Here is a 27,770-nt window from a genome sequence, read left to right on the forward strand (position 1 = left end):
ACACACTGACCACGCGCGCGAAAACCCTACGTTCTCTTTATATGACGTCTCTTGAGGTACGAGCCTCACGGGACCTGAAAGACTCCACTGCGGTCTCTTTAAAGATTCAGCCGCTCATCTTTACGAGCCTTCGTGGACCCGGACACCCCTCACACCTGCTGAACCTGTACAGGTGCATGTGACTAAAGGTTTACATCTGTGTGGATGGTGACATGCTGTGTCTCCCTCAGGTTCTTTCTATCGTGTTTGTTGTTTAGTGGGATTCCTCTGCAGTTTTTTGCGTCACATCCTCTAATGTCCACAGATGTCTTGATACTGACTTCAGATGGTAAAGCCCCTCAACCGGAGAGCGCCTCATTCCATCATCCTCCCGTGTTGCTCCGTCTTTGCCTCTCGTCCCTCTGGTTATAACTTGTGGTTATTTCTGGAACAACAGGTCGTCTGCGGCCTCAGATCGGTTGTTAGACCATCTATGTGTGATTTCATACAGACGGTGTTAACGCAGCCCCCCCCTTGTGAGTGGAAACAGCCCGTGTTGCGAGCCCTCCGTGAAGCCACAAGGACAGCTGGATGGGATGGTTACGGCGCTTATAGTGAAAGTGTGTACGGGGGAGGAGGGGTGTTGAATCACCATGTGTGTGGCTACCATACGAGATGAGGCGTGTCCATACATTCACATGCAGTTTGTGTCCCCCCCCCCAAAGTCCTTTTCCTGCCAACCGACCATCCCACACTGGCGCACGGCCGCTTCATCATTCGGTGCGACGACGCATCCGCCACAGAGCAGCAGAAGGTGACACACGATGACGTCTGCGCACACACTTCCTTCTGCACGTGGCTAAATGTCACAGCCAGACATTTATTGATTTGCTGAAGATATAGGCTGAGTGATGGCTGTGTTGTGACATTCAAACAGGCACAGGAACTCATGCAGGGTGTGCCAGGTGCAAAGAAGATGGAAGTGCTTGATATGTTTATGGAAAGACCTTATCTTGTCCTGTGGTTATGGAAATGCAAAAAAAGTCGTCGAGCTTCGCCCAGATTCATGAATTACATCTTTTCCTTCCAGATCTTTACCATTCTCTGGGCATGACGGCACCTTTGTCTCATCTGCTTGAGCCTCAGTCACATGCACCCGTATGGGGGGGTGACCCGTACGAGTGTTGTGGGATTTTGGGTTGTTGGAGTTGTGGAGGGTTGTAGAGGAGCGGCTAGAGAGCGCAGGTGTGTCTTACAGTTCTCTTGAGGCCAGTACAGAAACCTCAAGGGACGTCATGAAAATGGAATGTACCATTGTTGTTTGCGTGGTGAGTGAATTGTGAAGAATTGGTAAGGATGATACCACACACTCTAGACCAGGAGTCTGCAACCTGCAGCTCCAGATCCACATGTGTCTCTTTTATCTCTCCATGGTGGCTCCAAACATGAAACAAGTCATGGAGACTGCTGACCCAGACATGTTGACCGTCAGAGTCAGCAGCTCCTGATAATGTCTGCTTAACCAAAACTACCTAAAGAAAACAAATAAACAAAGCCTGTAAACTAAGACTACCAAGGTCCAATCTCAAACTAAAATAACAAAACCCAGCAGAGTAAGACTGATGAGGTTAAAGAGGAGAAAAAGAACACACAAAAAAAAAGAAATAAGAAATAAAAGAAAAGTAAAATAGCATTTTTTTAAGGTAAGGATTACTTAATGATCATTTATTTTTTAGATGAGTTACATTTATAAATTGATGTCTGAGGTTCACATAGATGATAAACTCTGTAGGTTTTTACATCCTGTTGACCTGAAGACGTCTTGTTTGATCAACTCTACCTCCAGAATGAACAGATTTATATGTAAAGAAAAACTTTGGCAAAAAGTTTGATCTTTGATGAGTTAAAATCACATATTATCTTATGCTGAACAACATTGGTTACTAGCTGTTCAGAGCTGGACTGAGATGATCCTGTTCGGCACAGAACATCTTTTATTTTGAAAGTAAGTTTAAAAAAATCAGATTTTGAGAGATGCTAGATTGTTTTTATATTTTTGCTTTTGTTTGTGCTAAAAAATATGCATAATTCATATTAACACTAAAAAGAAAAGGTCATGAATGCAAATCCAAATTTCTTAAAGACTAAAATAAGACTCTGCGGCTCCTTCTAGGTTTTGATCTGAAGAAAATGACCCCAAATGGCTCTTTTACTGTTGCTGCTGACCCCTGCTCTAGTTGTTAGTAAGGTGCAGCTACTGTCTCCTTACTGCCTGCATGAACAAAGCCTGCACCTAATACACGAGTGCCCGTAGGACGCTCATAGGATTTTCACACAAACTACTCTCACATTGTCTAATTTCCTCCTTTGTAAAGATACATTCACACTGGCTTCTGCAATGCGCGTTCAAGTACCACTTTTAATGAAAAGTATGTAAATGTGCATTTAAATTTTTAATACAGTTTGGGGGCTCTATGTAAATGATGCACAATGAAAGTTAAACCAGTTGAACTTTAACCAATCAGGGACTCAGATTTAGTAGCGACATATGGATGGTGTCCTCTTTAAAGGGGCTGTGTCACCTTTTTTGAGCTTTTATGTGTGTTATAATGTTTATTCCTTATGAAAAACAAATCCAAAGTGGTATTTTGCTCTGTTTATGCATCTCTGGAATTCTATGACACCAAGTCTTAGGCCCAATCCGAATACTCCCCTTCTCCCTCCCCCTTGATTTGAATTGGGAGTTGAGGTGGAAGTCATGTCTGGATTATTATATTTTAAATTTCACCCTCCAAATGTAGGGGTCTAACGTCCACCATCCTGAGAGTAAACCGGGTAGCGCTCAGAAGCGCTTTTCTTCACGTGGATGCACTCCGAACCACAGAAGTTTACATTTAAATGTAAGTAATGACTTTATGCTGTACCGTGACCTTTTTAAAGTTATAAAACCGCTATTGTTATGTATATTCAAGCACTGGAAGCTCTGTGCTAACACTAGCAGACCGGAGATTATTGACGATGTCATCAAACGATAGTGACGTCCAAAATATTAGACACTATTTTTTTCATAACCCTGCGTTTGAAGGGTTAAATGAAGGGGAAGGGAGAAGGGAAGAATTCGGTTTTGACCTTAGATTGATCAGAATAGAGCTGTAAAATAAAAGTCTGGAGCAAGAGTCATCAGATGTGCACCACTTTGACTAATATCAGTTAGCTATAGTCCAGTGTGAACACATATGCTAACCATGCATTAAAGAATGCTTTTTTTTTTTAGCATGTTCTTGAAGGCACATCACATGCCTGGTGTGCACAGCATTCGGGCTGAGTAAGGATCAGATCAACAGTACTAACAGCACCTACAGGCTCCTTGTGTAGGATTTGGGATGGCGGGTGGTGAAAAAAGAAAAATCTGTATGACTCGCCTGAGTCTCATGTTGCCCACAGCATTTTTTAACATAACCAAGAATATTAAAAAAGCAAGAATATTATTCCAGAATAAATCAACTTAAACCTTAAATAACTTTCAATATTTTACTCTCCATAAAAATATATTTTGTCAAAATTATACAAGTTAGAAATGAGCACAAGATAACATCGGGTCATTAATAACAATAAAATAAAATGATCTGGAGGGCCGGATAGAATTACCCGGAGGGCCGGATCCGGCCCCTGGGCCTTGACTTTGACACATTTGTTTCTATGGGTTCTCCACTGAGAACCCATAGAAACAAATGTGTTTCTCTGTGTCCGGTTTGTGACTTTTTTTTGCCCACAGACACTCGTATCCATTCGTAAGGACTGTTGCAATTTAAGGTCTTCACAAGTCAGAAAAGAACCATCTGTTGGAGCTCCTGTGCATTCCCTCCACTCATCAGCCTCTTTAATTCTACTATATGTGTTCTTAACACCCCCCCCCCAGATGAAGATCAGTTACCTTCATGACTGACTTGGAAACAGTCTTCACAGACAACTCATTACCATATTTTATATACAGTCTATGCTCATTTCTCACCTTTGGGATCAACCTCTACTCATTTTACTCTCACTCTGTGTCGACTGGAAAGTTGAAGCGAGCTCAAACTTACTGTTCAGCTGCGTCTTGGGATGCCAACAGGTTTCACAGAAGGTTAATGCCCCAAGGGGGGCAACCAAAGAGGATTAGGGGTACCTTAGAGACAAGTCTGGACGGTTCCACCATGTCTCATGAGTGTGCTCGTCTCAAGGGTTGAGCGGTGCAGATTGCTCTGACCAATCCTGTTGTGAGGAACAGCAAGGTGGGCTTCCCAGGTGCAGATGGTGGTGCTGTTGGGTCATTCTTTGGGCTTTCAACTGTATAAAATGATGTTCATAATAGTGCTGCCATAAAACGATTTTTTTAATAGTCAACTGATCACGGATTATTTCTTCCCGATTAGTTGACTAATTAGGTCATCTTAACCATCATTTGCTTAAAACTCACTAAAAACTAGATATATAGCATTACCTGTGATAATGCTAGTGTGAATGCTGTAAGCTGAATTTGCCTGTTGAAGATGCTGAAATTGATAGCTGAAAACGCTGAAGCTGATAGCCAGCTATGATACAAGTTAAATGCTAAATTAGCCTAAACAACTGAAAAAAGCCTAAGTTACCCAAAACAGCTAGCATGCACCCTAAGTATTACTTAAACTCCAAATTAACCTAAAAAACCTTAATAAATGCCAAATTAGCCCGTAAAGCTAGCATGATGCCATTATAACTTTCAACTTTGCTGCACTCCGACTCCATATATTATAAATTAACGACTAATTGACTATTAAATTAGTCGTCAACTATTCTAAGTCGACTAATTGTGGCAGCCCTAGTTCATAAAATGACGATTGTTTTTAAGCATCTCTGAAAGACGTGGAGTGTGTTTGTTTCTTTGTCACCGAAGCCGTCAGCATCCCTTTCTCCTGTTCCGTTTGGCAGTAAACAGCAGCCTCAGCTGCTGTCAGCTGATTGTGTTCCAGTCGGCAGATAGAACTGACTGGACCAGGCATCGTGGTTGTTCTGAACTCACTCTGAAAGGATTAGTATTTCTTGCACAGAATAGCAGGTGTTTTAATGGGTTCTGTGTATTGGAGTTTCTCCTGGCGTGGGGGTCTCAGGTGGGACCGCTGGATGTTTAAAAGTGAATGTAATTTTTTAGGAGCGTGTAAACAAACCGAGGGCTTGTGAGGCTCTGAGAAATCGTTTTTTAAAGCTTTTTCTTTTGGTCGTTTACCTGAAAAGTTCAAATTTAACCTAAAGCTACTGTTGTTTTTTACATTTACTTTTTTATAGGATTCTGTTTTAATTTCTCCTCTCGTACATTTTAAAGCTTAATGCGTTCAGCATGAAGCCTGCGGAGGACTCGGGTTACACGAGGGTTTTCAGCGGAGGGTTTCGTGGTCATTTGACACTTCGGATCTTGTTTTGTGGTTCCCATGAAGCGAAGCCTTATGTCATCCTCCGCTGGGTATTGACCAGAGGAGCAGCATGATGTCATTTGATTTATTAGGGGGAAAGTAGTGTGATTTTCTCTGCGTATGGCTGCAGGTGTGCGAGAGCAGAACAGATTGTGTATAATTTATGCCACACGTTTGTGAAATGTTAGCTGGCACTTTCCAGAGGAAAAACCAAAGTCCCACAGCTGAGCTCCCACTCCTCATCTGCCTTTGTGTTGTCGAATGTCGAGCCGTATGGTCGGGAATGATAAGACCAAAGAAGCAGTGAATGACGACTCACTGATGATGTCGATATCAGTCAAATGCACTCCTGCCCATTTAGCCCAGCTTGATCCCTGCAGGGCGACGCCGCGGTGTTAGATAAAGAGGCTTTGTTTGTTTTAACTCAATTACCTTCTTTTTACCTGCAGGAAGTTAAAGTATTTCTGCAAAACTAACCTATTTGCCTTTGTTTCTTTGTCATCTCTTTCAGACAAACCCTCTGACTTCACACCGACTCCTGTCGATGGTAAGTCCTCTGCGCCGTCTCTTGATCACCTGGTGTTTCGGGGCTTTTCCTGCCAATAATGAGCGTGGACGGCAGGTGTCTGCCTTTGAAGTGGGCAGCCGTCTTTGCCAGCTTTGGCGGCTCTACTTTTTGTCTCTGTGCCGTTGGTATGGCGGGCACGTGGCCAGGTCTGCTTTGATGTCGGAAGGATCTTTGATGACTTGATTTGATCTGCTCCGCACGGCTAGTTGGGCTGATGTTCAATATGTGCTGCGGCAGCAGCATTCACATCCGTCTGATAGGGTCTAATAGGATAATACACCTTCCTTATCCGCTTGGATCCAGCGCTCCTTTAGGCAGCAGGTGGTTTGTAGGCCAGAGGCATGAACACAGGAATGCCACTTTGTCCTGTAAGGAAATCTTAGTTTCAGTTGGTTTTAATGAAATAAAAGCTTTCTTTACTCCATGAAGAGGACACGGAGGGGCTGCTGCTGCTGCTGCTGTAGCTGTAGTAGCTGTCTCTCCGTCTGGCATGTCTGCAGGCTGTAAAGCCAGAGGTGTGAAGAGAGAAAACACATGCAGAAAATGTTTGTAATGATCTCAGGTCTGACTGATGCTGGGTACAAAAGAGCGTAGTGTGGGCTCTCCGAATCTGTTTCTGATAATTGCTCAATCATGCACTCTGTAGGCCAGCTTGTTCAGAGAAACAGAAAAACAGCTTGTGAAAGATGCAATCTTAGATCTATCAGATTAGGAGTCGTCAGCGCTGAATGCAGCTGTCTTGCATTTGGTTGTCGATGTGAAATGGCCACAAAACAACAAAAAAAAAACTTGATTGGAGCATTACTCAATTCTGTTCCACCTTTGCCCTGGAGGATTATTTCAGACGCCCAATCCTTCTCGCTTTGTGCCTTACACGCAAAAAAAAAGAAGCAGCAGCAGCAGGCAGACACAATCTGCGGCTTGTGTTTGTTTTTGTCTTATTGACAGATGCAATCGTCTTGATAAATGGCTGTATCTTATAGAGAGTCTCTGTGTCTGTTTTTGAAGCCTTGAAATTTTGCAATCTATTGAAAAAATGAAGCAGCAGTCGGGCAGTGATGCAGTCTCTTGTCTTGCATTGAATTTCCCCCCACAATGAAGTAAGGCCCCGCTTATCGATTTAGCCACTCATTTTCCATATATTAAAGTTTTGCTGGTTGAAGGGCACAGTTTGTTTCTGCACTAGTCAACCGTTTAAAAGCTGCTGCTGGTCCTTAATTACATTTTCAATAGTTCTTTAGGCTTTTCCAGCCTATTCTGTTTTAATATGCCAAGCAAAACAAAAAGCAAAGTCTCCAATCAGTAAGCTCGCCCTGTGGGACCCGGTCTCTCTGGGTCATTTAATGCTGAAGAGATTAGTGAGACAATTAGAGTTGGCCCAAATACAGCAGTCAGCCACTTTTTGAAGATGGTTGCTTTTAGCTTTAGTGAGGGGGGGGGGCTTTTGACAAGCAGAAGGCTAATATAGCTCTGCCTTAATACAGACCCCTCCCACATAACATGCGTTCTACTCAACTCGTCCTCAGAGCCAAGGACGCCGCGCTCTCCAGTACTTAATTACAGTAAATCACAGACAACATGCGAAGGAGCCTGCATTCTTAAGCAGCCTAGTTAGTCTGTGAAATGCCATTGATGAGAAGGCCTTATTAGTGGAGGATTTTCTGCAGAAAGTGAAGGCATTTGTTCTGCAAATTGGAGGGAGAGGATCTCAGGACTGGCTCTGAAAAAGTGCCGGTTTGGCACAACACAAGCCGAGCTCTCAGGAGGCATGTACCGAACGCACCACCCACAAATAGCTGACGAATCCTCCCCAATGAACGGCCTATAATCACCTGTCAAAAAAGTGACAAAAGTCTGGGAGCAGCCTTTAATTAGGCGTTTTCTTTGGAGGCTCAAAGGCGCAGTAGCTGGGCCCAAACCGCAGTCATAATTGCCTGTCGTCTCCTGATAATAAGACAGTTGTTGTATGTTTGGTCAGTGCTGGAAAGCTCATACAATTTGCAGCTTGACGGATTAATATTGGACTTCAGAAATGTGGGTTGCTGACAGAATTTCCTGATGAGTGGAGCTTTGGCCTCAAGCTGTTAACAATAGAAAATACTCATCCTGTTCCGAGCACAGAAAGCGGACTAAACAGACTTCAGGACGGGGTTAATTCAGGCCAAAAACTCTTCCTAAAATTTTCCCTCCAAAAGAAAAACACCGCAGATGGTTCCCTGGAGGCGTTGCCTTCATCTTATCTGATTTCTGCCAAAGGTGACACAACAAAGGCCAATCAAGATTCAATATAAGTCAGGGACCCAGAGGAGCAGAGGCGTAATGGAAGAGCGGGGTCTCAGACAGTCCGGAAGTCTCTAGTGACTCCCATCCCGCCTAGCACCACCTTCTTGCCGAGAGCCCATTTACTGTGAATCTTTCAATTTCACTTTTGTCACTGACGAGCGTCTCCTGAGGTTCCTCTTCACCGACAATCAAAATAAACTCCTGGACTGAAGTGTAATTCGATCCGAGGCTGCAGGACGGCTGTAAAGAAAGAGCCAGCGAACGTTACCCACAACTGACAACTCTTCATCAGCTCCCAAAGAGGACGCGTACCACTTTCTTGCTAAGACCAGGAGAAAACTCACACAGCGAGCGCCGCTGTAATTTATTCTGCCAAAGCCTTCGCCTGACTGTAAGCCTGAGTCACACAGAGGCAGAATTAATTATAACTCTTCTGCCTATCTTAATTAAATCTTTTCACATCACAGATTTTACACAACAGAAGGAAAATATCTACCTCATCTTTAAGCTGGGGTGGGGGATGGAGGGGTACAGGCTGAAAAAGTCTAGAATCAGGAAATCTAAAGTACACAGCAAAGTTTCCTCTTTGGGATTACGGGTTCTGCTTTGTTGTGACCGGTCCGAACAAAGAGACGCTTGTTAGTTTGTGCCGACTGCTGGGGAGATTGGACGGCCTTGGTTTTATCAACATAGAGTTTGTTGGCCTTTTAAAGTACACAGAGCTTTTAAGCTGCACAGCTGAACTCTGTCCCCCCCGCCGCCACCACCACCGCTGCTTTCATGGCTTCATGACTCGGTGAGGAAAGTTTTCAACGTTTGCTTCTCACTTTGGGGTCTTTCAATCAAATCCCATCAACATGACTGCAAAAATAATTAGATGTTGTCACTTTTCTTTAGGAAAAACAAACATTGTTCACCCTAAATACATAAAAATAAATAATGTTAATATGTTATTCGGACTAACTGTTAAACAGTTTTTTTTTCTTGTATGCATAGTTGAATTGGCATAAATAATAATAAAATAATAAATCCACGGCCAAGACGAGCCGGAGGCGAGGTTCACGTCCAAGAACAGGAGCACAGACGATCAACCTGGGATCTGAAATGTCTCCTGTTTCCTCAAAGGAGAGTGGGAAAGAGGAACAACACGTGAATCCCACTGCACCAAACAGAAGCACTGAGAACTAAATATAATAAATAATAAAGAAGAGAAGGGAAGTAAAGGAGAACAAAGGACAGAACCCCAGAGCTGATGTGGATAATGATGATAGAAAATCTAAAATCTTTAGCGTATCAATTTTCATTTAGACCAGGGATGTCTAAATGGGCCGCAATCCTGCATGTTTTCCAACATCCCTGCTCTGTTATGTTCTAATTGGCTGGACACACCTGAACCACTCATGAGTAGGGCTTGGATATCTGGAAAACATGCAGTCACTCCGGCCCTCGAGGCCTGGAGTTGCCTATCCCCAATCTAGACCCGCAAGAGGTACAGCAGAGGGAATCGACCGTCAGGGCCCAGTTTATCAAACCAGCTTCCCTCTGCTGAGTTCCCTGGAGAAATATGTGTTATGAAAATTATAATTATTTTCCAAACTTCATTGCAGTATCTAAGGGAAAAATAATTATCTATTGTATATAGAACTTTCAAACTTTTGGTGTGAAGGAAGTGAACGTGTTGCCCCTCTGTCACATGACATTTGAACATTTAATAAAAAAACTAAATCCATTGTTCTCTGAGAACTCTCATGGAGCCTGGTGTTCTGAACACAACCCAAATCCGTCTTAAACTCCTCTCAGTTTAGTTTCTGTGCATTAGAAAACCCTGACTGAGTCCAGGTTTGTGTTTCTCCTAGCTTGTGAAGATCAGCAGAAGCTGTTCCAGGATCGACCCGCTCTGTGTTGAAGGAGGATAAACTCTGAGCATCAAAGCTGTTTTTAGGAGTCACCCTGATTCAAGGATCGGGTATTTGAGGGCATGCTGCTCTTCACCATCCAGGTCCAGAGGTCACAGCAACCTTTGTTGATCTTAGATAGACGGAACACAAAAAAAATTTTAACCAGCACCACTGTTTAATTTAGAACACAAGCAGGAAGATTGAAAACACACATGGCTGAACTGCAGATAATATTCTGCTAAAAACTGGTGGCCCACAGGCCATTCGCGGCCCCCAAGTCGATATTTTGTGCCCCCCCCCTTGAATTGGAAGTTCATTGTCTACTGAGCAAAATCTTCCGTATGTCCACGCTTCTTTGATGATAGCTTTGTATTTGCGTTGTGATGTTGCAGCGTCCTTTATGATAAAAACGTAGCATTTGCTATTATAGTTAAAATATGAAAAAAAAGTACTACACATCTGCGATTCACCCACTTATTTACCCTTATGTGTTGTAAAGTTAAAGTCCCATTACTTGACACACACCTAAGTGTGGGAAATTTGTTCTTTGCATTGGACCCATTCCCTGGGGGAGTGGTGAGCTGCAGACACAGGAACCATTTGGTGGTTTAACCCCCCAATCCAACCACCTAATGATGAGTGTCAAGCACTGGGAAACTGGGTCCCATTTTCAGAGTCTTTGGATTGACTCATCTTAAATTTAAACTCGTGACCTTCCAGTCTCAGGGCAGATTCTACCACAAAGGTGTCAAACTCAATCACACAAGGGTCCAAAATCCGAAACACACCTTAGGTCACGGGCAGAACAGGATAAACATTTATAGAACACTCTCGACATTTTTAAAACTTTGAAACCGTAACTTCTTAACATAATTATAGACAACAACAGGCAGGAATATTATTCCAGAATAAATCAACTTAAACATTAATTAACTTTCAATATTTTACTCTCCATAAAAATATATTTTTGTCAAAATTATACAAGTTAGAAATGAGCGCAAAATAACATCGGGTCATTAATAACAACATGTGATCTACCACGAGGCCACTGAGCTGGTGTAGAAGTGTACACTAGGACCTGTCGCCCGCAGCATGCCCATAGATAAAACATGAACATTTTCCTTACAGTTCATTGAACAGAAACAGTCTTGACAGTTTCTGCGGGTCACCTGTCCTGCCGTACAGGTTTAATCTTTTTTCACCTGCAGACGGCCCATATACGGGAGGACAGATGTGACTCAGGCTTTCAGGGTCACAGTCACTGTCGGGTTACACTCCGGACATTTCCCCCGTCTGTTGCAGGATGAACATTTTTCCAACAATCTTTCATCTTGAACTTGGATTTTTACATTGTGTTTTGCTGAATCTTCAGAAAACGACTTTACTCTTTTAAATGTCACTCACGGACGTCCCAACAATGTCAAAGCTTGGTGTCGTGGCCCCTCCCTCTGCATTGCTCTTTTATCTCCAGAAAATCTTTTCAGTCGCTTTAAACGTCCTCTTTTTTTACAGCAGTGAAAACAGAAAAAATAACATCTAATATAAGGCTCCTAAATGTTCCGAGTGTCTGCAGTAAAACACATGGACCGCTGCTGACTGGATGAACAGAGTGCAGCTGCTTGTCACTCAGCCTGGCGGGGCGGGGGGGGGGGGTGACATTGACATCACACTCGTCCACAGCTCTTTGTCACATGTTGGAACAGTTAGCATAGAGAACTGTCTAATGCCACTCTAAATGAGCTCTGCAGTGACAGGCGGTGTTTCTGATTAACACCCCAGTTGTGTTTTTACGTCAGGATCGGGTACGGCCGCTCCGTCGGCTGTGAGGAGCGCGGCTCACGGCTCACCCATGGGATGTCAGGGAGCAAAATCCACAGGTGGGTAGGGTGACGAGAGCCGCAGGTTTCATTATCGGGTTCTTAATTAGGGGAATAGAAGGTCCACCATGTCAACGCAACTAGATTATAGCAGCCAAAGCCCTGAGTCTGCATTTTTTACTTCAAAGGAGGAGGAGGCCTGTTTGCCCGACCCGGCAGTATCTGTGCGGTTCTCACACAGATTGTTGTGTCTTTGTTTTTATGGTCTTAACTGATGTCAGACGCCTGCAGTTCAGCGCTGGTTCACTCGATTGTGTCGACCGCTGCACAAACTCCTCCAAACTGTTCCACTTGTTTTCCTTCACTCGCCCAGAAACGGTTTATAGAGGAACTTCAGGATGTGTGTGTGACACGTGCACGTACGCACACTCACACACACCCACACCAAAGACACACACACAGACACACGCACTCACAAAGACGCATGCACACACACATAAACACATTGATACATGCACACACACATAAACACATTGATACATGCACACACACACTAACAACAGTTTTCTAACTTAGTGAGAGATTGTATTATATTTTTTCAGTGTGAAACTTAGGATAGGGGTGTGTGTGGGGGTGGGTGTGTTTGTGTATGTGTTGTGTACGTTTGTGTGTGTTTTCTTTTCTGTACTCTGAAAACTGCTGCTCTGTGATCCACGGAGAATGGCATAAAGAGAATAGCAGGAAACTGTCCACTCTGAAAATCCCCACCTGGCCATGACCCTGACTCACAGCAAACACACACCAACACACACACCGACACACACACAGGCTTGCTGTTTGGAGTCTTGGGCCGATGGCCTTGCTTAGTTTCTATAACTTCAGTCGGCCCGTTTTTTTCAGCGACTGTGGGCTGACAAAACGCCTTGCGGGTTAATCCGGCAGATCCCGCTAAAGTGTCCGTTAATAATTTAGCGGTTGTGCGCACTCGGTCCGTCTGTGGGAGGAGCCGCTCCCATCAAAGCTGTAAACACAAACGCACAAACAAGGACTGATGTCAAAGCAGCTCTGGGAGGCTGCATGTTGTCAGAGTGTGTGAACATGTGCGTTTCCCTCCACTGGACACAATTAACACAGAGACTCGGCCCGGCAGCGTGTCAGTTATACACTCAGAGACCCCCCCCCCCGTACAGTCACAGATTCTGCTCACACAGAAAGTCACTGCTCCTCTCACCAAGCTGTAATGAGATTTGTGATGGCAGAGAGCAAGTCAGGGTGCAAAGACTATTAGCACAAACTGAGAAATAAAGAGGAAAACACTCTCAAGTCACTCCAGCTATTCTCTTTCTGCTCTGCTGTTTCACTTTGAGCATACAAATAAAGTTTATTCAAAAGTCGAGGACTTTATATCATGATCCTTCCATTGCCGTGCTTTAATATGAAGGACTGAGGATCAAATCTGAGCTGCTTCTTCTTATCGGTTTCATCAGTTTTATGGACGCCGTTCCAGAAGATGAAATAAGTTTTCTCACTTTTTGATGACACCGACCCAAGCCTCTGAGATGTGGGCTTTCTTAACCAGTTTCTGACCACTGCCGGCATTTTCAGGAGTTTCACGTCTCTGATGATTGACAGGCGTCTCGATTGCTTTTCTCCTGTGGGTTTTCACTACAGACTTCAAATGATTGGAAGTGACAGTGAAGCCTTCTCCATGCTGATGGACAGCAACAGTTCTCACTGCTGATGTCCCTCAGTTTGGTTTAAATTCACTGCTAAAACCCAAGCGGGACGGTGGCAGTGGTGCTGCAGCAGACCAGATGAGCCGAGGATCACTTTGCCTTAACTCCCAGACTGACTCCCGCTTCTCCTGCAGAGTCCAAGCACTCTGATTGTTCCTGCTTCTTGTTGGTTTCTAACGGCTGGGATCATCATTTTCATCATCATCATCATCCTGCACTCTTTCATATTTTAATAATGTTATTAAATTGTCATCAGTTTGCAGGCAAGACATTCCTGACAGCCTTTTCTGAAGAAAAACCGAAGAAAACTTTTTTGTCTAATTTCTAAATTCTTCCAAGTCTTGCATAAAAATATCCTAACAATCCCTTTAGGGATGAACCCTTTCATCCATTTGACAAAAAGAAAAAGCTTTATCTTCTGTTTCTCTCCTCACATATCATCTCTCCTGACACATTATTTATTTGTTTAGTTTTGCATCAGAAATTCAGCTTCAGTTAGAAAAAAACAATCTTTTTCTGACGTTTCTGCCTCCTCTCTTCCAAACTTTCCCTCCTTCAGGTTCTCGTCTCCATCAAAACCTTTTTTTAATAAATTAAAGGGTAATCAAACCCTAAATTAACTTTTCTGTCTGTTGACCTCTATAAATTAGGCTTTCAAAGTGCTGTCTGCTGGTCATTGCCAAATTTTTGACAAATTTAATGAACTCGTTTTGTTCTTGAAATTATAGTTTAAATCCGCCTGTGTGCTGCCCTCTACAGGCTGAATCGATGTATTACAGTTGAATTTTGTGATTGGTCAAACCATGTAAGTTTCAGAAGTCTCACGTCATGATCTGCACCTCCAGTAATGATAACAGTCCTGTTCCCCAGCACCACCCCTCTGACTGGACTTTCAAATTTCAGCCTCCAACTTCCCTGTTTGGTAACCCTTTAAGGTGTGAACTTTTTGACAGAGGCGTGTCAGAAACCCGGTTAGTTTTATTCCAGCGATGAGTTTTTTAGTTTTTCGTAGAAGCCAGGTAGGGCTGCCACAATTATTCGATTAGTCACAACTATGCCGACGATTAACTCTTGTGCTGGCCTAGGTATGTTGACGTTGGGTGTGGGGTCATCTGGACTTTTTCAATGACCTTTGATTTTCACTGGTGTCTGTGACAGACGTGAAATTCTGTCCATCTTCATCTCATTTGTATTGGGATGACTAACACGAGATTGTAAGGCTTGGGTCATCTGGACCCCATAAGATAACACAAGGCTTAAGATAGTCAAAAACTAATTTAATAGTTGATTAGTCGTTTCTTTTTCTTTTTCTTATTGTATTTATTGTAATCTCAAAACTACGGTGCACATTTTCTAATGCAGCCTCTGCTATTGTCTGTGACACATATATGCATTAGTGCTAATCCGGGTCAGTAGTGATGTCACAGGAAGTTCTAGGAAGACTCTGGTACCATAACAACACGCCAACGGAGCTTGAAAGTGAGAAACATAAAAAAATAAAAGACAAAAGTGTCCACTTAAATCTCTGCGAAGCAGAACTTGTGTTCCACAGCAGCACTATGGAACACCTGAAGGGGAAGAACGTTGAGACTGAGTATGATAACGATGAAGAGGGATCATCGGCTAGCTAAGCTAAGCTAACATTAGCACAAACTTGCTAGCTAAATGTTTGTGTGTATCCCTGCAACCTCTATCTCCCCCATCAGAGTGAGATGTCTCTGAAGGAACATCTGCTCTCTAAAGAGATCAAGTCTTTCTGCAGACATGGAGAAATCATCACTTTCCTGCTACCAGCAAGAACATCGGACAGTCTGGAATTCTATAGAGTCAGAGTTTAGAGAAGTTAAATACAGTTGTGAACGTTCAGAACCACAAAATGAACTTTAGTTCTATTTGAGTCAGAGAGATCAAAACTTTATCTTTAGAGAAAAATAGTTCTTTGATTCAGATTCTAACCTCATTTGATCTAAATCTGGTTTAATGACAGGAACGAATGAGGGAAAGAAGCTGCAGGATTCATTAAAGGTTTAATAAACTATTGTCTTTATTTTTAGTTAGCATACAGCTGAAACACTTCAAGTTTAAAGCTAATCATAGTTAATGTGTGTTTTACATCCACTTCATGACCCGATTAGTCGACTAAATAATCGTTTAAAGCCAGAGTTTCTTGGCGTTTCCTCAGATCTGCCGCCTCTTCTCCAGCTGGTTTTGGCTGCTGGTCGTCGTTGCTGGATTCAGATGCTTGTTGCTCAGACATCTCTTTGGTGGAGTGCAGAATGACTCACCAACATCCAAAGATGTCCACTGACCTCACCTGAGGGAGGCGCTTAACACCTCCATAGAAGGGTTAACGCGGCGTCCATCTGGAGCGATTTAGAACTCATTTATGCAGATTGTTGTGTAAAAAGAGTTCAAACTGTTCATGAACACATCGTTTCTCATGAAGGCTTCAGTGTTTGTTGTACAGCAAACGCAGAGGCTGTAGCCTTCACTTGTTTTCACCTGCTTGTTTATTTCTATAAAACCAGAAAAGCGAAAAGAGAGAAAAACACCAATGATCTGCAGAATTCTGGGTAATTTTAGCAATTTAGATGTTGCTAAAAAATGGACGTTGTGTTTTTTCCCTGATTGCTCACAGGAAATGAGTGTGTCCGTCTGAGCGTGTGCACGGCTCTGTAATTTGGCGGTTCCAACACGTTTTAAGGTTTGGATGCGTTTCAGGAGTGAGCGCAAAATGCAGAAATACTTTTCCAGGGTCAGAGGTTTCCCAGAATAAACCGTCAGCCGGCTGCTGCGCGCCTGAGTCTCTGCGCCAATCATTCAGCTGCGCCTGTTTTTCCGGCGGAGCTTGGTGAACCCCGGCGCTCTCGCTCAGTCCATAATTAGGGCTCTGTGTCACAGGAGGCAAACGCTGCTGCACAGCACAACACGACCGAAGGACGCCGTCTCTCTGCAAACGGCTGCTGATTGGGATCTTTTAAGGTCAGATTTGGAGGTTAGAAAAATGCAACTCATGCGTTTGTGCCTGAGATATTCTCCCCCGTCTGACATTAAATGAAACGTTTAAATTCAGTTATTGGAGTTTGTTACTCTGTAATTTCAGTTTAAATGCCATGTGATGCACTTTACAGCGGAGGGCTTTGACGCATCCTGAAGTGCAATAAAATGATGGTTTATGGGAGATTTAAGGAACGTTTAATATGAACGCTTTACAGCCCTGCTGCACTTCCAACTGTTCTATTTGTCAGAATATTCCCGGAACCCTAAATCACTTCATATATGTGCAATTACTCAACCAGAAACACAAACGTGCCGCTTTTGTGCAGCTTTCTTACATGGCTCAGCTGCACTCGCATGAATAAATGTATAAATATGTGCGGCTCGCATGAGCTCGCACACTCTTAAAGAAAACAAGGCTTCCAGCGCGACTCCCTCCACTGATGTACATTGGCTGTGACATTTCCCACTGGTGTCAAACTGCTCTTATCTGCCACAGCTGTCTCATGTCTGTCCGCTGCTGCAAACTCCTCTGTAAGTAACCCTCCCTCCTTTAAGAACGCTGAGGAGGGAGGGTTCAGGCACTGCTGCATCACTTCCTGATATACATGGGTTGGGACGTACATGAGAACTGGACTGAGTAACTCCGCCCCCCTGGTGATCCAAACAGGAAATGTACCCAATAGAGAAACAACCAGCTGTTACTCAGTCATTCTATTGGTCAGAATAACCATTCATGATCTGATAACTTTTTTTCCAGATAATCCTTTTTTTAAATTGCATTTTTTCTTTGAGTTATAAACCAACCAATCAGATGCCTCAAAAAATTAGGTGGAGCCTGCTGGCCGCCACGTCTAACATGTTTGCCAGATTTTGTGTATTTCAAGTGTTGGGGTGTGACCTTCCAACAAGCTCACTCCTGATTGGTGAGAGTGGTCACCATAGAAACTCAAGGATTTGGACCAATCACTGCTTTCTGATAATGTCGGGTTCCAACATGGCAACCTCCATATTGCTAAATAATGGAGACTGAATTGACTTTATTTGGTTGGAGCAGGAAGATAACCGTTTTCCCTCCAGTTCTCACAAACGATGGTTAAATCTTTCTGTTGTCCCACTCCATCACAGTCACAGCTGTCGTGTCATTTTCACTCCGACAGATCAACCAATCTCTTGGTTATGTGGCGCCCTAAAATGACCACAGTCAAAATGTCTTTTAGTTCTTAATATGGCTGCCACGATTATTCCACTAATTGACGACTAATCGACTATTAAAATAGTCAACGACTAATGTAATAGTCGATTAGTTGTTATTTTATATTATATGGAGTCAGAGTGTAGTAAAGTTGAAAGTTATAATGGCATTCGGCTAGATTTATGGATTATTTTGGCATTTATTAAGATTTTTTAGACTATATTGGAGTTAAGCTAATATTTCAACTGCATGCTAGCTGTTTTGGCTAATTTAGGCTTTTTTTTAGTTTTTTAGGCTACTTTGCCATTTAGCTAGTATTTTAGCTGGCTTCAGCGTTTTTAATTTTTTTTTTTTTTATTTTAGCATTTTCAGCTATCAGCTTCAGTATTTTCAGCTATCAATTTCAGCATCTTTAGCTGTCAGGACTAGCATCTTCAGCTATCAACAATAGCATCTTCAGTGGCCAATTTCATCTTACAGCATTCACACTAGCATTATTCCAGCTAATGCTATATATCTAGTTCATAGTTTAAAGCTAATGATGGTTAAGATGCTTTACATCCTGTTTGCGCTTGATCTGATTTGTCGACTAATCAGAAAAAATAATCGGTGATTAGTCGACTATTAAAATATTAGTTTGTGGCAGAACTAGATCTTAGTTCACACTTGACACAAAAAGCTGCTTTTTTCTTTAAAAATCTCATCTGTGGTTAAAGAAACGGAATGTTGAGCCGTTTAGAAGTGAAAGTGTTTTTAGAAGAATGGATGGATGAATGCAGCAGCAACCCCGAGGTTCACATTTCTGAATGAAAGGTTTCGTTCTGCGTCATGTAAAAAAATCAAAATCCAAAACCTCCACTTCTATTCCTGTATGGATTTCTTTTCTTGCATGTGGCATTTCCTCCCTCTGTGCCGCTCTCTCAAATATAGTCTAAAATGCTTCTCCTGACCACATACAGGAACATCCCTCCCTATCGTTCATGCACGCACACATGCACAGCCTGAATCTGGACTTTCCTTTTTGTCTGCTTTCCTGCTGCATGTGCTCTCATGATGAATAAAGATGCTTATCTACTGCAGTCCTTTGTTCTTCTCTTAGTTCATACATGAAGCTCACCAGCAGAACAATAATGAACAAAGAGAGGCTTGTGTCTCTGAGACGAGAACCATCAAACTGCAGGTTTGGCTTTTCAAAGGTCTGACGGTGTTTGGAGGGAAGAGGGGTGCCTGTGCAGAAGCCTGATGCTTGAACACAAACCGATGCACAGACACACTCTAGAACGGCAACAGTAAAAACAACACCACCACAGGGCTCTGTAAGCGATGGTCGCTGCTGCATACAGAAAGGTCAAAAGTTGATACCGTTTTTCATTACTTAAGGATTGGAAAAATGTTGGCCTCGCTTATGTAAAAGGCCTGAAAATCAACAAAATCAATGAGCAGAACCTGCAAGAAAGACGGCAGCGCGGGGAGTGCAGAGGTTTAAGGTTAGAAAAGAAAAGCACTGAGGAAAGAGGATGAGGATAAGAAGAGGGATGTGAAAGCTGAGAAATATCGCAGAAAGACGGAAAAAAGCTGAGTGGGATAGTGAGGGCAGGCCCAAACCTAAATGCAGGCGCTTCCTCCACCATCCTCTCTGCTGAGAATATTAGGTTATCAGTGTCCAGAAATTGACCTGAACTGAAATTCGCCTTCGCTTTATCTTCTTTTTTTCTTTTCCTTTTAGAACTGCTTCTCTTTGCCCTGCTGCTGCAGTCGTATCACCCGGGGAGGGGCTTAGGGACTTATAGGAGAGAGTAGGAGCACTTCTTCAACACCAGCATGTACAGAAATATTTCTAAGACATATTTACATTATCAGGGGTCTACAGTTCTTCTTTGTTGGCTCCATTTTCATGGTTCCATCCAGTGATGGCAACTCTAAAAAGAAAACCGGTTTAGAGTTTGGTTGATCTGTGTGCTGTTTACGGTCCACGTTCATACACCCCATGAAAACCGGAGCTTTCTCTGTTCTCAGAGACAGACAGCTGATACCATGATGGGGAAATGGATTCATCAACACTTCAAATGAACACGCTCCGTCTGTGAACGAGGAACCAGAGTGAGGTCATGGAACTGTAACGTCTGCATTGGGGATGGGCGATATATCCGTCCCAGTATCACGATCAGCTGATTTTTTCTTAGTTAGAGTTTATCTGTATTCCTCTGATATGTAGAAAAATCACCCATATCACTCTGAATGTTTTCAGATATACTTCATTTCTGACACGGATACTTGTTCCTTATAGATCCTTGGCACTGGAAATAGATATATTTATAAAGTTTTAAAGTGATTTGTAATAAAGAAACAAAAAACACATCTAATCTTGGGGTTAAATATTGGTATCTCAAATATCATTTTTTTCCGACTGAACTGTTAACTGATAATTCCCCTGCAACTGTTGCAGATAACTGATATTAATGTCTCTCTCTATATATACAGCAGTTATATAATTATTTAACGCTAGGATTCAAGCTCCGCCCCCCAGGAGGATGGAAGGACGGTTGAAGAAACAAAACACTCTGCATCCGGTGGAGACTCTGAGGTTCTGATGGAGACTCTGAGGTTCTGGTGGAGACTCTGAGGTTCTGATGTAGACTGTAGGTTCTGGTGGAGACTGAGGTTCTGATGGAGACTGTGAGGTTCTGGTGGAGACTCTGAGGTTCTGATGTAGACTGTAGGTTCTGGTGGAAACTCAGGTTCTGATGGAGACTGTGAGGTTCTGGTGGAGACTCTGAGGTTCTGGTGTAGACTCTGAGGTTCTGGTGAAGACTGAGGTTCTGATAGAGACTCTGAGGTTCTGATGTAGACTGTGAGGTTCTGGTGAAGACTGAAGTTCTGATGGAGACTGTGAGGTTCTGGTGGAGACTGTGAGGTTCTGGTGAAGACTGAGGTTCTGATAGAGACTCTGAGGTTCTGTTGGAGACTGTGAGGTTCTGGTGGATATTGTGAGGTTCTGATGGAGACTAAGGTTCTGATAGAGACTGTGAGGTTCTGGTGGAGACTGAGCTTCTGGTGAAGACTCTGAGGTTCTGATGGAGACTGTGAGGTTCTGGTGGAGACTGTGAGGTTCTGGTGAAGACTTAGGTTCTGGTGAAGACTCTGAGGTTCTGATGTAGACTGAGGTTCTGATAGAGACTCTGAGGTTCTGATGTAGACTGTGAGGTTCTGGTGAAGACTGAAGTTCTGATGGAGACTGTGAGGTTCTGGTGGAGACTCTGAGGTTCTGGTGAAGACTGTGAGGTTCTGGTGAAGTTAGGTTCTGATAGAGACTCTGAGGTTCTGTTGGAGACTCTGAGGTTCTGGTGGAGACTGAAGTTCTGATGGAGACTCTGAGGTTCTGGTGGTGACTCTGAGGTTCTGGTGGAGACTGTGAGGTTCTGGTGAAGACTGAGGTTCTGATAGAGACTCTGAGGTTTTGTTGGAGACTCTGAGGTTCTGTTGGAGACTCTGAGGTTCTGGTGGAGACTGAAGTTCTGATGGAGACTGTGAGGTTCTGGTGGAGACTCTGAGGTTCTGATGTAGACTCTGAGGTTCTGATAGAGATTCTGATGTTCTGGTGGAGACTGTGAGGTTCAAGTCAAAAGTCAAAGTCAACTTTATTGTCAATCCTTCCTATGTGCTGACATACAATGAATTGAAATTCCGTTTCCTGCTCTCCCAAAAAAGACAATTTACAACATGAACCAATAAAAATATAGAGAAGGCAATAAATTTAAATTTACAAATGTACAATAGATGGGGGGTTCAAAGTGACAAGTAGTGCAGGCATTATGGTTCATGTGGGTCCCCGAGCGCTGTTCATGTGGGGGGGGGGAGCCAGGTGGAGGATAGGTGGTTGGGGAGTTTGGGAGGAGTTCAGCATCCTGACAGCCTGATGAATGAAGCTGTTCCTGAGTCTGGTGGTGCGGGAGCGGAGGCTCCTGTACCTCCTCCCTGACGGCAGGAGGCTGAACAGGTTGTGTGCAGGGTGGTGAACATCCCTGACAATTGTCAGCACTTTACGGGTGAGGCGGGTGGTGTATAAGTCCTGCAGGGAGGGTAGTGGTGCTCCGATGGTTTTGCTGGCTGTGTTCACTATGCGCTGCAGGGCTCTTTTGTTGTAGTCCGTGCAGCTGCTGCCCCACACAGTGATGCAGCTGGAGATGATGCTCTCGATGGTTCCTCTGTAGAACATGGTCATGATGGATGGTGAAGCTCTTGACCTTTTCAGCTTCCGCAGGAAGTAGAGGCGCTGCTGGGCTTTCTTTGCCAGTGATGTGGTGTTGGCGGTCCAGGACAGGTCCTCACTGATGGAGACTCTGAGGTTCTGGTGAAGACTGAGGTTCTGATGTAGACTCTGAGGTTCTGGTGGAGACTCTGAGGTTCTGGTGGAGTCTCTGAGGTTCTGGTGTAGACTGTGAGGTTCTGGTGAAGACTGAGGTTCTGATGGAGACTGTGAGGTTCTGTTGGAGACTGTGAAGTTCTGGTGGAGACTGTGAGGTTCTGGTGAAGACTGAGGTTCTGGTGGAGACTCAGGTTCTGATGGAGACTGAGGTTCTGATAGAGACTCTGAGGTTCTGTTGGAGACTCTGAGGTTCTGGTGAAGACTCTGAGGTTCTGATAGAGACTGTGAGGTTCTGGTGGAGACTCTGAGGTTCTGGTGGTGACTCTGAGGTTCTGGTGAAGACTCTGAGGTTCCAATAGAGACTCTATGGTTCTGGTGAAGACTCTGAGGTTCTGATAGAGACTGTGAGGTTCTGGTGGTGACTCTGAGGTTCTGATAGAGACTGTGAGGTTCCAATAGAGACTGTGAGGTTCTGGTGGTGACTCTGAGGTTCTGATGTAGACTCTGAGGTTCTGATAGAGACTGTGAGGTTCTGGTGGTGACTCTGAGGTTCTGATAGAGACTGTGTGGTTCCAATAGAGACTCTGAGGTTCTGGTGGTGTTCCTACAATCCTTGCAGTGCTCCATCCACCCACACATACAAATTTCAGTCTGTTGATGCTGCGTTGACAAACTTCTGAAAATTTAAAAAGATGCAACATTTCCATTCAGACTCCCTTCCTGCTCTTGTCTGCGGTGGAGGATTTTATAGTGAATTATTCAGTCAGATTCGTATCACAAAAGGCTTTTCATTTGTGCTGGGAGACGGCTGGGGATGAGGAATTTGACTCTCAGCAATCGAGTGGAGCTGAAGAGCCGAGCATCGGGCTGCAGTTTGAACAACAGCACCGGAGAGAATGATGTAAATCTAAAGGTTTTACAGCCTCTTCTGCTGCTTTGTGTCTAACAAAGTCGCACTTCAATGACTTCCTTTTAGTGCAGAGATTTGACTTTTTTCTTCAAGAGTAAATGCCCGACGCTGACGACTGCTCACTTCCAGTAGCTTTCAATTATTCGAGCAAAACGTCACGGAAAACAGTTTCAGTCGTAATCTCAAACGGATCTGAAAGACGAGCTGCATTACTGTGAGAAAATGTGTTTTTGTGCGTGGAATGAAATCATTCAACAATACAAGCCGCCTTAAATCTCATATTTGTGTTTTCCCTGAGCACATTATGCTAATAGACAGAGGCCAGCCTGTCCTGTCAGAGAGCGGCTGCTGCTTTTAAGGGGAGTGTTCAACTTCATCACCTTTTAATGAGCCCAGAGAGAAATCAGCAGAGACGTCGCCCACTTCACCTTATCCCCCTCACTCCTCGCCACTGCAGCGCGCGGCGGAAAGCTGGAGAGGACTTTCACATTTAGGTCGCAAACTCCAGTCTGGATCAAATGATGATAAATGTGAAGAACAGACAGAAGATCTAGAAGATTATTCAAAAAACTCCAGACGTGAAAAATTCATTTCAGATTCCAGTAGAGGGGGTAAGTGTTTTTGTGGAGGGTCATCGATAGGACGTCATGAAAATGAAATGTACTATTGTTGTGCGTTTGGTAACTTATTGTGAAGAATTAGTGAGGAAGTTGCACACTTGACATAAGGGTGATACTGTCGTACGGTGTCCTGATGCCACACTAGTTGCTCTAGATGCTCTAAGAGCCAATCGGGTCAATTTCTTACTAACAACAACCCAGTGAGCCAGAAACTTTCAGTTCACCCTGTAGAAAAATAAGAGATTCATTTTTGTTTCTGTATAATGAATATAAATTAACTGTTTTTTTCTGTAATAAGACATAAATAAATAGAAAATATCCCATTTTTGTTTTTTGTTATATATGAACTTTTGACAGAGGTTCACAAGACTTTCTTTCAAAATAAAAGACACCCTGTGTCACATAGTTTGGATAAACTTTGAGATAGTTTTTTCCTTTTTTTTTTTTTTTTACTTTACAGTTACTTTTTAAAATCAAAAACTATATTTTTTCTTGAACCAGGGAGCCACAATGGAGGGGTAAAAGAGCCTCAGGTGACCCTGGAGCCTCAGGTTGCTGACCCCTGCTCTAGTGGTTAGTAAGGTGTGAGTACTGGCTCCTTACTGACTGCACAAATGCTGCACGCACGGGGTGTGCACGTGACCTGCAAGTGCTCGGTGGATGTCCACACAAACTACACTCCGATTGTCGGATTTCCTCATTTCAAGTCAGGCTGCGCCCGTGTATCCCGCACAGGTGTGACCATTTTTACCTGCAGACAGCCCATATCCACCATGAGGACCTGACTGCAGACATCAACATCCAAAACCCGAAGTGGAACGGAGCTGGAAGTGCTGTCATATCACTCATCAAACTTTATTTTTACTAGCGATCCACTTTTCTACAAAGCTTTTCTACAATTCTGAAAACTTGTGGGTTATGGTTGTGGTTACGGTTAAGGTCAGGGTAAGTTGTATAATTTCCACTTCTGGCCAATGACGCCAGGCGCCATCTTGTCTGCAACCAAGTCCCTCTCCCAATGAGAAGGACACAAAATCTTATGACAATAATAAGAATCTTCATGGCATTCAATAGGCTAAAATGTCCATCCATCAATCTTCTAATCTCTTTTGGGGTCATGACGTTGCTGGGGCCTATCCCATCTAGAGTTGGGGTTTCTCAGGGCTAAAACATGTGACAGGAAGTAACAAAACCTTGACACAAGACAAACAAGACAAACTTTAAACAGAATGCTGGATTCAAGAAAGATGGCACAGACTCCCACAGAATCATGGATGGGAGGGGGTTCTGGGAGAAGATCTGTGCAGTAGATTGAGGGAGAATGGGGGTGTCCTGACCCATAAAAACCCATAATGACATCAGTGTGACAGAAAAATATCTGACATGTTTTCTGTGGTCAGCTTGGTTTGTGGTATTTTCTTCTTATTTTTAGGAAAATGGGTCTCTGACTCTGCTGGGACTAACACCATGGGGTATGACCTGATGTTCTCTTGGGATGATTTCCAAATGAAACATTTCCAGCACGGAGACGTCAGCTGAGCAAATCGTTTCCTCTCTAGCACAGTGGTTTCAGACTCCAGGTTCATACTAAAGTCGTCAGTGAAGCAGCAGAACATTCCGCTGGCTTTGATCCGGCTTGCCTGATCCTAAACTTCTGTTTGACGTTTTGGGAACGAGCCCTTCTCTTGGGTCGTCTCACTGAGACTGGGCTCCGCAGCAGGAACACAAACCTTCTTCCCGAGGTCGCCACTCCTCAGATATAACTCATTCATTCAGTCTTGCATTAGTAGGAAGGATTGGGATTTTGAAGAGCGGTGCTTCTGATCGGGCATAAAGACGTGATGTTTGGCGCCGTAGGTCTGGTCCATGTGAGCTTCATGAAGCCTCTCTGGGGTGACAGTCAGATTATCCACCGTTTCTCCAGCATTGCATAAGCGGCTCCACTATTGGCTTTATGTGTTTGGGTGTTTTCGAAGCCATATGGTGTTGACTCAGGACCCGGCAGGGGATCTGTTCTATGTTTAGCGCTATAGTCTTCCTCTTTATTTATTTATTTTTATTCTTTGTCGCCTGGATGGAGTGCAGCATAAACACAAGCGTTCCATACAAACCAGAGCTCTCCACTCATGTTCACTCTTCACACAACATCTAGTGAGAAGAGGAGGGCGTCAGCGAGATAAGCACCAACTGCTTTCAGGTTCTGGTTCTGATGGAAGTGAGAAACGGGACGAAGATTAACCACAATGAAAGAATGAAGTGTGATGGGAGAAAATGGAGACATGCAGGTGAAGTGTGTGGAGGAGATGGGTTCTTCCTGTTCCTGGAGTTTGACTGATATTAGCTCATTTCAGAGGCAGTCTGCAGCGCTGACACTCGGCAGGAGGATCCAGTTAAGGGGGAACAGTTTGAGTCTCTTTGGGTTGAGATTAGAGATAATCTCAGGGTTAATTTCAAGTTTCAAAGCAGAAGGGAATCGGTTTCTTTGTGGTTCAGCTTTTGCATCGTTTTTAATCGCCTTGTTTTTGATGCAGATGGAAAATGTCAGTTTTTCATAAACAGTTGTTTGCAGACAAACCGGATCTGTTTGTTATTGAGGAAATGAAATAGGAGTTTGAGTCTGTTTTAAAACAGTATTCACAAACTGAACTATTTCTTTATCCATTTTGGTAATTCATAATCTCACTCTGATCATCTTCTGATCTGTTTTCAGAGCGTTCTCTGTGTTTTTTTCATTAAGATCATGCTGTTTTAGACACAATCTAGAACATAGTTTCTGCAGAGCAGCAGGAGTTCATTGCAGAACTGTAAGCCTGCCCCCTCCTTCCAGTCATCCGTCCGTTTAAATGCTCTCCCTTTAGCTTACAGCCCCTCACAGCCCCAATGTCTGATCTTTCCAACTCAGACGAGGAAAACAAAGACGTTCATGGATCTATTTGTCTGTATCAGAATGGGGCGGAGCAGGACGCTTTTTCATCTGCTCTGATTCACAATGATTTCAATAGAGACATTCTCAGAAATGCAATTTTAAGCTGAGTTTCCTTTAAATATCTCCTCCATCATTAATTAGACGGGGCCGGCCAGCTTTCTCTGCTGTCATCTTGCTAATATGTTGTCCTGACATTGAAAAACTAGTAAACTCTTAAATTTATTGCATCTTTGTGTCTTGATAATTTTAATTGCAGAATTTTTCTTAATGATTTTTTTAAACACAATTTTCTAAGTACTGCCTAAAAAATACATTTATAATCAAAAGCTGTACAATATTTACTTTAGATGAAACTAAACCAAAGGAACTGGAGGATTTCATAAACCCATGAGGTCCAACTGAACCACAAGGAAAAAGGAAAAACAGGAAAACAGACAAACACTGACGGTCTGCATCCAGGAGGACAAGCAACTGATGCTGAGACGTTGAAAACACTCAAGAACAGGAACAGGAAGTGAAATGACAAAACCGTTTATTTAAATCAAAAGAAGCAAGACACTGGAAATCCAGGATTTATCCAGGAAATCCCAACGGCAGCAAACGTCTCCACAACTTTTGATAGATGTAAACTAGTGACCCGGTTACAGAAGAGCAGAAGAAAAGGGATGCATGGATGCTAAACTAGCATTAGTTTGTAAGACTTTACTGATGTAAAGGTGAATCATCGTCATGCATGGAGAGTTTTCCTGCAGTTTATACATAAAACATTCACAGAAATGGCCAAATGATGCAGATGAGCAGCTGCACTTCCTCCCGTCAGCTGCACTTCCTCCTCCCTCTTATCAGCTGCACTTTCTCTCATTAGCTGCACTTCCTCTTATCAGCTGCACTTCCTCTCATCAGCTGCACTTCCTCTTTTCTCTCATCAGCTGCACCTACTCTCATCAGCTGCACTTCCTCTTTTCTCTCATTAGCTGCACTTCCTCTCATCAGCTGCACTTCCTCTTTTCTCTCATTAGCTGCACCTACTCTCATCAGCTGCACTT

At 43.4% G+C, this 27,770-nt stretch overlaps 1 protein-coding gene across 2 annotated transcripts in view; it reads left to right on the forward strand.

Annotated features, from left to right (window-relative positions):
• The window catches only part of agrn (agrin), a gene marked incomplete in the record, with an annotated part of 299,832 nt that overhangs the window by 112,370 nt on the left and 159,692 nt on the right, over window positions 1-27,770 (forward strand). For both annotated transcript variants that reach the window (XM_036212931.1, XM_024293932.2), the window contains 1 exon segment: window positions 5,920-5,955. In XM_036212931.1, coding sequence (XP_036068824.1) covers window positions 5,920-5,955 — 36 coding nt within the window.

This window comes from Oryzias melastigma, linkage group LG7 (genome assembly GCF_002922805.2).
Source record: "Oryzias melastigma strain HK-1 linkage group LG7, ASM292280v2, whole genome shotgun sequence".
NCBI classification, from domain to species: Eukaryota; Metazoa; Chordata; class Actinopteri; order Beloniformes; family Adrianichthyidae; genus Oryzias; species Oryzias melastigma.